This window comes from Saccoglossus kowalevskii, chromosome 3, assembly GCF_978046115.1.
Source record: "Saccoglossus kowalevskii chromosome 3, keSacKowa6.1, whole genome shotgun sequence".
NCBI lineage: Eukaryota > Metazoa > Hemichordata > Enteropneusta > Harrimaniidae > Saccoglossus > Saccoglossus kowalevskii.
Window position 1 is genome coordinate 22,760,463 of NC_140643.1, and position 11,544 is coordinate 22,772,006.

At 35.3% G+C, this 11,544-nt stretch overlaps 1 protein-coding gene across 1 annotated transcript; it reads right to left on the reverse strand.

Annotated features, from left to right (window-relative positions):
* Nucleotides 1-279: 279 nt before the first annotated feature.
* Nucleotides 280-7,867, reverse strand: LOC100374978 (3-hydroxyacyl-CoA dehydrogenase type-2-like). Its single transcript, XM_002735199.4, has 5 exons — nucleotides 7,728-7,867; nucleotides 4,297-4,461; nucleotides 2,120-2,284; nucleotides 1,041-1,278; nucleotides 280-607 (listed from the first exon to the last, which is right to left on the reverse strand). The coding sequence occupies exons 1-5, from the start codon at nucleotides 7,752-7,754 to the stop codon at nucleotides 417-419; spliced, it is 786 nt and encodes a 261-aa protein (XP_002735245.1). The 5' UTR covers nucleotides 7,755-7,867; the 3' UTR covers nucleotides 280-416.
* Between the last annotated feature and the right edge of the window lie 3,677 nt (nucleotides 7,868-11,544).

The following is an 11,544-nucleotide window of genomic DNA, read 5'->3' on the forward strand; positions in this document are numbered from 1 at the left end:
TTATTTTCGCCATTTTCGCTGAAGGGATTATTCCGTGAAAATAAAATCCAGGGAATATACTTTTTCTCCTATATTTCACATTAAACTCATCAAAAATCAGTGAAAATAAATTCCATACAAAACGCCCAAAAAGCCTTTTCAGCGAAAATTAATTCCAGCGAAAATAAAGTATTCCACAGTATTGAAGAATATAAGAAAAAAGTGCAGAAAAATTTGGGCAAGAAATTCTGGTGGTGAAAAGGTTAATAGTGTTTTTTTCTGGAAAGAACATTAAATATGTTTTATTCACAATTACTAAATTATTTTTTATTATGATACCAAAGATGGGAAAACCACACTAATTTCAACTCCTGGTTATTGGAACGGGATCACCATTATTGTTTTAATTCATAAATGCTGGATGGGGACTTTCACACTCAAGGTTGCATTCTGATACCTCCATCCAATCGAACAACTTCAGCATTCATCATAGGATTTTCCACGATAAACTGAACCAGATGTGCGTACTCATCTGGATGACCAAGGCGTTGAGGAAAGGGGACTTGGCGTCCCAGGAAGTTGATAACTTTTTCAGGTAAGCTGGCAAGCAGTGGAGTGTTATACAGACCTAGGTGTTAGAACATATGAATAATAAACTTCACACTGAATTTAAAAGTCTGATTAATGTACACTTTTGAGACATCATATTAATCACTGACAATACTTTATTTTTGCTGAGTTTATTTTCATTGAATGTAAAATATAAATAAAAAAAATTATTTTCACTGATTCATTCATTCAGTGATATATTGGAGGCAGAGTACGCTGCCTGACCCATCTGTCCCTCAAAAGCAGTTCAGGCTCTCATTTAAAATATAACAAGTTGCCCCCATTAAATATAGCTTTGCTGATTTCACTTTAGCATACTTAAATGGGAGCCATTTGCCGCGCAGTATCAGCTGATAAGTTGTAATATGGAGATTATTCGAATAAAGTAAAGCAATCCAGTGTGAAATACCAAATACCGGTATGCAAATTTCATCTGGTACACCATCACTCACCTGGTGCAATAGTATTAACTCTGATTCCTTGTGAAGCCAAATCCCTGGCGATTGGTAACGTCATACCCACTATGCCACCCTTGGAGGCAGAGTAGGCTGCTTGACCCATCTGTCCCTCAAATGCAGCGATACTGGCAGTATTTATGATAACTCCACGCTGCCCATCAACATCTGGCTCATTCTTGCCCATAGCTCCAGCAGCCAGTCTGATAACATTGAAGCTACCGCATGTATTTACCTATACAAAAACCACACGAGAGATGTAGATTGCAGGTGAGTGCACTGGGGTATATACTAACAGGTTACATAGACAGAACACATGTGACCTTGTTTCAGATTATATCCAACTAGGATTAAAAAACATGACAGTTTCCTACTATGTATTTTGTCAGTTTTTGTATCTACTGTAAAAGTATTAATTATTCACTGGGTTTTAATAGACCATTTTCCGTTCACTGTGAGAATCACGCGTTATGCGTGAAATCGAACGTAAAAACAGGACAAACAAAGGTCGTAGTGGCATCAAACATCGCATGGGATTCGACAAACGCGAAAGTATTTTGGGGGACATTTCCATGCTTAATAATGTGCTGTCCACATTTGATGATAGGCAATTTTGATTAAGTGAGGGTATTCGGAAGCAATATTTCTCTGTCGAAGATCGGCCGGTCTATGTGAGCTACGAAATAAAGAAATTCGAGTTCAAAATCAAATCGTTCGTTTTTTTGTGGCAGACGTTCGACGCGCGTCTTTCATGCATCTCGCGAGATCTCGCAATTGTACGAAAAATCACCTATTTTGCTTATTTCGCTGACTGGAAAATGTGCTTAATTAAAACCCAGTGAATATGTAAAATTTAGCATAGAACACATTATCTAAATGATAAAACTGAATTTAAAACCCACTGAATATGCCTGAAATTTAAACCCAGTGAAAATTAGTCATTTTACAGTATTCTGATTTTCAAATATATAAGGTATATTGCCAGAAAAAGTCTTTACACAGAACAATTCTATTTGTGGTTATCATATGCCTGTTTGAATTATAAGAATTTAAAATAGGTGTAAATTTTTATTTACAATTATGACTTTCTTGAAATCTTCCAACGAATGTGGCTTGTCTTTGTTAAAATTGTAAGTCTTGAAAGCTACTCCAATTCCAGCACAGTTAACTGCCACATCCAGGCGGCCGAATGATGAAGTTGCTAGTGAAATGGCATTCTGTATGTCAGATTCTGATGTCACCTGAAAAACAGAAACAAAAGTCAATCTTAACAATACTTGATGTTAGCGTGTCCATCCAGCATCCGCAAGATCACACTTAATTCCTCAGGTATGCTGCCCCATTCAAGTACAATTTAAAGCATATTTTCCACTAATTTCTATTATAGCATATAGTCTGGCAAAATTACGTAAAACAAACTGGCCATGTGTACTGATTTCCAGGGTATAGGTAGAGTAATAACACTATTTTGGTTTACCTAGACAATCCTATGACCACACTGCTAAGGCTAAATAAAAAATATTACACATGAAATGTGGCTTTTGTGAACAGCGCCCTCTGCTTGGTCTCATCCTTAAAATTAAAGCTTTAATTCCAAGGTTGTTGGCACTTGTATTCAAACCTGTATTTCACTCTGAAAATGGCATACTGAAGTTGTAGACATCTTTCCTATTGTTATAAACTGATCAGCAAACTTGGAGTCAGACCGTATTCGGTGGGAGCCTCTGTTTTTTTGACATGGGAGTCAAAAGGGAATACTACTCAATTTATGAATACTGTGGAATACTTTATTTTCGCTGGAATTAATTTTCGCTGAAAAGGCTTTTTTGGCGTTTTGTATGGAATTTATTTTCACTGATTTTTGATGAGCTTAACGTTAAATATAGGAAAACAGGTATATTCACTAGATTTCAGCGAAAATAGCGAAAATAAATTCCAAGCGAAAATAAAGTATTCTACAGTAATTTATCATTTGTACCAAGATGTCTGTCATTTTAATATGTTCATTGAATAATGCAATTCATATGTATGCTAGATGAGAATTTTCTGTGAAAAAATTGAACTGTCAGACGTCTATTAAAAGTATTGCATGAAGTGCTAAAATGAAAGGCTCGAAAATGACAAATTTGCATAAAAGTAATTTCTCCTTTTCCTACTTGTCTGGAAACCTATTTGGTAATTCGCTTGGATAATATTCATATCTTTGACATCCCAATCGACAAAAATAATCATACTGGGAAGGATATTTTGGAGAAAATGCAACAAAGATTCGGAAACCACTCGGTAAAATGGTGTGGCTTGTTTACTGGGTAAATATGGGAGGAACAACGATTTAATCTTATCACAAATATAAACGCAAAGTGTAATGAACACGTGGGATTAGGTCATAAGCCATGTTAGTCTTGTTGGTGTGATAAGAGAAATCCTAACATAGCTCGATTCTAGTTCTATCTAGTCCTCAGTCCTGTTGTGCCTGTTGAAAGTGAAAACAGTTGTTGCTGCAGCACCATCCACCTACCTAAACTGCAGATATATTGATTTTCACAATTTTCCCAGTGAGTGCACAGATTTCCCAGTGAGTGCACAGATTTCCCAGTGAGTGCCCAGATTTCTCAGTGAATGCCCAGATTTCCCAGTGAGTGCCCAGATTTCTCGGTGAGTGCCCAGATTTCTCGGTGAGTGCCCAGATTTCCCGGTGAGTGCCCAGATTTCTCGGTGAGTGCCCAGATTTCTCGGTGAGTGCCCAGATTTCTCGGTGAGTGCCCAGATTTCTCAGTGAGTGCCCAGATTTCTCAGCGAGTGCCCAGATTTCTCAGCGAGTGCCCAGATTTCTCAGCGAGTGCCCAGATTTCTCAGCGAGTGCCCAGATTTCTCAGTGAAATTATGCACTCTGAGAAACGTTCCTTTTTATTTCATCATGAAATTTTTATTCAAATAGACCTGATTCAAGGATGTTTTTGCAATGGGAACATCTCATTTTTCAGTGGGAAACACTTTTGATAATACATGTATTGTATATTAATTTGCTTTAATTTCATAAGACAATCATTAGTGAGAATCTCAAATTGTTTTTGTTAGCATTGAAAATTTCACTGGGGTCCTAAATAACACAACCTGTATGGACTTCCAAGAAATTTTTGTCTTCATAAATGCCACAAAATCCTGCAGTCGCAAAATATTCTAGCATTCAAAATAAACGGTTTACAATAATGTCTTTTCACTCTGTACAAAATAATTTTTACATCTTACTTACATCTGCTGGTGCAAATTTACAGTTTTCACCCAGTGACTTTGCCACATTAGCACCATCAGATGATGGCAAGTCCACTATAACGACCTTTGCACCTTGCTTTATGAACCGTTCTACAGTTCCTCGTCCGAGACCAGAGGCACCTCCAGTAACCAGACTGACCAAATTCTATAATAAAGACATATTATTATAAAGTATGTCTTCACATAAGACTGTGAAGAATTCCTTAAAAAGCCCCCCCCCCCAATTCATCGTGTTTACCCTTCTAGATCACTCAAAATTATTTGGTATGTCCTGGCAATCAAAACAATCCCCCCCACCCCCACCCCAATATTTGAGGGGGATGGAGAACTCTTAACAAAACAGCTGATAGAGTACTACTTTGACACAGCTAGGTCAAAATAGCCAACTGGGTTATTTAAACAATGTTACACAAATGGAAAAAATGTTTTTGTTGTTGATGCAGTGTTAATTGATACTACCCTAGAGCACTGTAATAGGAAATGACATGGTTTGGTGTAAAATAGATGTCCATGGCTGTTTATGGACAATAGGTTGTGGTAAACTATTTCCAGTTGACCTAAATTATCTTAACCTTTTTACCACCAGACTTTCTCGCCTAAATGTTTCTGCACTATTTTCTTGTATTTTTCAATATTTATAGAAATGAACCCTAATTTTGGAGCCAACAGACAAAATTTGAGTTGATTTTCAGCTTTTACTCCAACAATTTATTTTTATTTTTGCTATTTTTGTCTCAATCTTTTTGAAGGAAAGAATAAATGGGACTATTTAAATATTTTGTGAATTTGTGATGAATAGAAGGAACTGGTGGTGAAAAGGTTAATATGCGAATTAATCACGGGCTGGATTTTGGTGGTGATTATTCCAATAGAATTATTTTTTTCTTAATATTTTATGTGATTTCTATTTTAAGTGTGTATTTTGATTCATATTATCCTCATTATCACTATTTTGTAATTACCCCGGTAGTCACGCACACAATTGCACTAGAGATTTTGTTTTTCATACAATTCCTAGTTAGTTTTTTTTAGTTAGTTTTTATATTGTTGTGCTTTTTTTTTATTTAGTTGCACTCTTTATTTTTTTTTCTCTCTGTTCTGTAGTTTTAGTGACCTTACTGCTGTACTTTCCTAAGTCAGTGTTGTGTCAATAAATACACTACTACATGTAGTATACTATTCAGTTACGAGAACACGTGCTTTTCAGTTTAGGTATTTGCACAGAATCATTTATACCAACAACACTTTATGTTTATGGCAAGTAGTAGACTGTTCTTTATGTACTTTTTGCAATGCAGATACAGAAACAATTTTTTTCATCACGTATCAAAAATCAAGAGAATTCTGGGGTAAATGTTTGCAATTATGGAAAAGCTAGACAAACAAACATGTACTATTATCAGATAGAGATCTATATAAGTTTGGATTTATGATATAAAGGATTGTCTACTTTTGAATCTTATTATTTTGATGTGCAAACAGCATATTTATTCTGCTTGGCGTAAAAAATGTGAACCAGACGTGATAAGCGTAAAATACCAGATGAAAAATGCTTATTCAAAAGAAAAAGGAATTGCTTTTAACACTGATACCATTGCACTAATGTTTTTATAGCTCATTTGTAAAAGCCATGTACTTATACTATTATAAATCCTGACTACAGCATACCAAGAGTGACCATGGTGTGCTCACTAACTCACCTGTGGACAACTACATATGTAGAACACTAGCCACTGAATGGACTACTGAAGGTGCACACCCATAAGATACGGGGAGTGATCCAAGATCGAACTGATACATTTAAAATACCATTACTTGTGTATTAGAAGCACTACTAGGAATCCCACACATGAACTCCTAGGACTGTGAATCTCTGAGGATACCGACTTGAGTCGGACCTAGAACTGCTGAAAGGACTCAGGACAGGGGACGAGTGGACCAGTAGACCAATTAAAATTAGGGACTACAGAAAAGAGTTCCTTTTGAACCCCCCTCCCCCAACAATCCCAACTCTGCACCACCCCAAAATTCAGTTGTAATAATTATCTTTATTGTGTCCCTATTAGGATTTTGACTAAAATATAATACAGATGTAAATAAAGACAAACATACAATTAAAGTTAGAATAAAAATACACACAGGAAAATAAAAACTGACAAGCAAATACGGTAAAAGTTCTGGGATGTGCGCTAAAAAGAAGCTGAGATAATTGCTAATTTGCATAACAATTCACTCAGTAAGAAGTTTGCTAATGCTCATAATTAAAATGGCTGTAACAGTTCCAAATTTAAATGTATTATCGTTTTGTTAAAAGTTAAATATAGTGCATAATATGGAGATCACGTCATTTCTTTCTTTCACCATGTTTCTTTTTTATTATTTATGTGCAGCCTTGCTAAATCTTGCTATGCATTCAAAAAAAGAGAATGTTTGCACCTGTTATCTATATTTTAAAATCGTTTTTTGAGTATGTTCCACTATTCACAAGTCTACAAAATTTTAACAGTCTATAGCAAAGACTGTTTGAATAATAAAAAGCAAAAAAAAAAAATTTCACTCCCAAGTGCCCATGAACCTGCATCTCTATCTTAACAGAGGGGTTTGGCATTAAAACATTTATAGGCTTAATGTTGGATTTAGATCGTGTTATAATCCAAACCCCCTAGACTCTTTCTTTTGTAAGCAACGACTACAGCCCTTTAACACTACCATGATAGATTTATTTACTGAAGTGTTTGAAATGTATTAGCTTGGACTGCTGAGTTATTTATATCCCTTATAATACCCTTTATCTCCAACCTATTTAGTCTAGCTCAGTAAGACTACATTTCTGTTTCAGACACACAGTGGGGAAAAAGTAATCAGCTCAAGTTGGTTTATTAATAAAAATAAAAAGCAGCCAGTTCAAAAATGTGAATTGGGTTCATTGAGCCAGTGTGCAAATGTTCGTTGCTATTTCACCTCATGTAAATTGTTGGTGAGTGGCGAGGTTATAGGAATCATGTGTTGAGCTCAAATTTATAAATAACTCTGGGTTTACCATACTAGTTATCTAGTTGTACCGGTATAGGAACTTTTTTTTTTCTGCAGCCATGCTAATTTACATACCGGTATCTTCAATTCAGGCCTAGGTATGATAAGCTAATAGAAGTTTTAGTACTAAAACTCTACCCGTATAGAACTGAAACATGTAGGTTTCAACTCTGCACACACCAGTTTTGAAATATTCTCCATGCATTGCTAATGCGGGTACCGTACTAATGCCGGTCACATAATTTGTAATTCAGTCATGTAAATCCGTCTTTAACAATGACTAGTGATTTGTAACATTTTTTTATACACGGTCGTTTGGTGTCGAAATGTTCAATTTCCGTTAGTAAATTATCTGACAATAATAAACAAATATTTTACCTTCACTGCCCTGACGTTCGAAGCCATGTTGGAATCGTGCAGTTCACTACAATAGGTCACCAGCTACCCGGTCAACCAGGGTCAACGGTCACGTACGTAGCTGTTTTATCCAATCACAGCGCCCTAAATACCATGGAGTCGATCAGGAGTTCAGACCACAGTCACTTGGGGGCTGAAAATCAATAAATACTAATTTTCAATAAAAATCATCCGCTATACGTATATAAATATTTATATACGTATAGCGGATGATTTTTTTAAAAAAAAAATAGTATTTATTGATTTTCAGCCCCCAAGTGACTGTGGTTCAGACGTGGTTGTATGCGTTAATGTTTGGGGCTTTTCAAGCGTGAACCCTCGCTTGAAATGCTTTCGCATTGCGGCATTCGATTAAATCATTTACAAAAATTATGCAAGATGGACTGTCGAGTTTGGAGCCTCACGTTTGTTTTCCAGAAGCAGTAGCGTTTGTCGCTCAGGTTTTCTGCCTCCTCGTCGTAAGCGTAGAATCTATACGTTTTCCTAGGCCTACAAGCACAGAAAACGAGTAGATTATATAGCCTAAACGGAGTCTAAAATGGGGCCATGTCAAGCTGGGTCGAACACCTGCATAATTAATAAATGCGCCCACATTGATACCAAAAATACAAATTTATTACAAAACTTATCAGAATACGTCGTTCTGATTGGCCGAGAGCGTGTTTTAAGTGATCATGAATCGACGAACCGCAAATCACGATTCAAATAATTCCAGACAAAATATATATTATAAATACTAGCAGAGGTACATTAGCTCTGATACTAGTAGTATAATATGGCATTGTCGTCACGGTAAAATATGTTTGTAATAGTATCTCCATAGGAACACCATATAACACAAGTGCAATAGAATAGAATAGAATATTGCTTTATTACAAGAAATGTAAAAATTGATTTAAAAAAGAACTCAAAATTGGTGAACGACAAAAATACTACAGACTATTATTAATAATAATAATAGAAGAAATATTAAAATACTGTGATATGTGAGTATATCTGTTTGCAGCACAGATTATGTATAAAATATAAAAGAACATTAGTCTTGTTTACATTTAACTAAATATTTGCAGAGAGTGATAAGATGGTTTGTATTTGGTGACTGTAGTACGAGTTTAAATTGTTTTTTTGTTGTTTAAGTTTTGGTATTCACTGTTAATTTCTTTAAGAATACTATATATGTCATCTCTGTGTTCTGTGTACAGTTTACATTCTAGTAAATGATGTAATTAATCCTCTATTTCTTTACAGCAGGTGCATAATCTGTCTTTTACCAGTGTTTTTGGTTTTGTGTACCTTCCTGTTTCTATAGCTAGTTTGTGACTACTTGTTCTAAATTGTGCTAGTATTTTGATGTAATGTCTGTTATCTATGTGTTTTTATGTAATGTGTCATGTCTAGGGTGGTTGTGTATGTACTGTAAGTGCGCATTTTTGTGTCGTCTCTTTTATTGTCATTGTTCCATGTGTTAGTGTAATATTCTCTGATTGAAATTATCAGTTCTTGTATTATATTATCTATATTACATTTAGTGTATATTTCTAAGTTGTCTTCTAATGACTTCAACCATGACCCCGGGTAATTATTTGTCTTCATTTCTTTCAGTGCATAGTATGCCAAGTTGTTGTAGTCAAGAGTTATTAGGTGTTTATAATACTTAACTGATTGGCAGTATATTTTGGAGATAAGGGGTTCCCGTCCCATTTCCATCCTATTGTTTATCTTATTATTTAAATTTAAAATTTGTCTGCAGAAACGAATGTTTCAGTTTCTGTCGTATCCCATGTAGCAGGTTTGAGAAGGACACCCCAAATTTTTCCTGCATATGTTGAGATTGGTAATTGGGTCATATTTAACAGCTTTAATTTAATATTAATATTATTTGTATTATGTAAATATAGTCGTGATTGTATACATTGTGCTTTGTATGCCTTGTCTGCTAGTCTATCAGCTGTAGTTACAATATTACTATTTGATTTAAAAATTACTCCTAGGTACGTGTATTGTTCTTTGACTTTTATTGAATTACTTTCTTTTGTCTTTATTAATAAGTTTATCTTCTACCAAAAAGTGTGTACTTTATCGTTCTCATCTGCTTGTTCAATGTTAGATAATAATTTTTGTTGTTTCTCTTTCTGTAGTTTCTTTACATATTTTTTGAATTTCTTCTTCTTAGTGTAGTACATTATTCTTAGTTCACCATCTGTTGAATTTTTTGTAACATTTTTGAAAGTGTTTGTAATTCCTATTTCATCATATTACAATAAGTTAAAGGGCGGTGGTCGTCGCGCCACGCATGCGCGAGATATAATGCGCCTGTTGTACAGATCAACGAGTACGAACTGAGACGTATCGAAGGAATCACCGGCGGTAATCAGTGCAAGTCGCGTCCAGGTCAAACCTCATACTTGTGAATTTCATTTGAAGAGCGCATTGGATTGTGGGAAAATCAATGTTTATCAACACAATTGTCACACATGCGCAGCGCGACGACCACCGCACTTCAAGATTGACATAAACTCTATTTCCTGTCTCGTTGGCGTTTCTGTTTATTATACCGCTCTCAACGATATGTTTAATGTATAGTTACAGGGGCACAGACTGCCACGGAAAAACAACATGGCAGCTGTAGGTTATGCCAGCCCATAATCCGGTCTGGAAAATAACAGAATTTGGTATCTTGGTGAAAAAGGATATTCGACATGACTGCTGATGTAGTTATAAACATCGGGTTAAAGAAAGGGTGTGCGCGTAACCGCAGCCAGACTGTCCCGATGACATAAGGGTTGCTTTGAACCTGAGCATTGGATGCAATCACATTCACTGGCGGGATTATACTTGGCTAATTTTGTTTTTAACTACAGTACAACTTCTAATAAACATAGATGTTTGGCGACCACAGACCACATTGGATATCTTTTTACATCCGTTTTGTATTGAGCGACCGTTTTGTATTGAATTATGTTAAGATAACCTTGTGGACCAACTTGCTAATAAAAAATAAACAAGACTACTTTTAGGAAGAAAATGTTACCATTCTCTTAAATTCATACTTTAATGCTTTACCAAACACATTTGACCCAGTTACCCTGTCTTACAGGGAAGTATACTGTATAATATATGCAGATGACATTATACTTATTTCTGAGAGAAAAATGGGACTAAAAACAATCTAAAATGGAAAATATTTGTTAACACAGACAAAACAAAATTCGTGACATCATAATGAAAATAACAGAATATTACGAAATATTGTTTACGACAAAAAAGAACTTGATAATGTAAAATATTTCAACTACTTAGTAATAGTGTAAGCGCGAATGGAAGAAGCACTGGAAAGCTTAAACAAAAATCGACAAACAGCTCTTTTTCCTTAAAAGAAAAAATAGGTCAACAATCAAACCTAAGCATGAATACAATGATTTCACTTTTTGAAAAATTAACTCGTCCAATATTAGTATATGGCTGCAATGCATGGGGTCATGACGTCATACAAATCATACTAGGAGTAGGAACAAATAATGGGAATATACGGAGAGTTGAGGAAATTTCATGTGGACATCTTTATTAAAAAGCAATTAATAAAATATTATAATCGTGTATTTTGGATTACATATATTATTTTTTCCACCCCTCGGAATGATTGATATACACAGGCGAAGTTTTTCCAAGTCTCTCGTAGCAAGCGGCTCGCCAGGCGTTTGGATCCAAGTAGGCGTGGTCGAATACAAAGTGGGCGTTGTCATAAAAACGTATTAATTGCCAAACAAATTTACACATT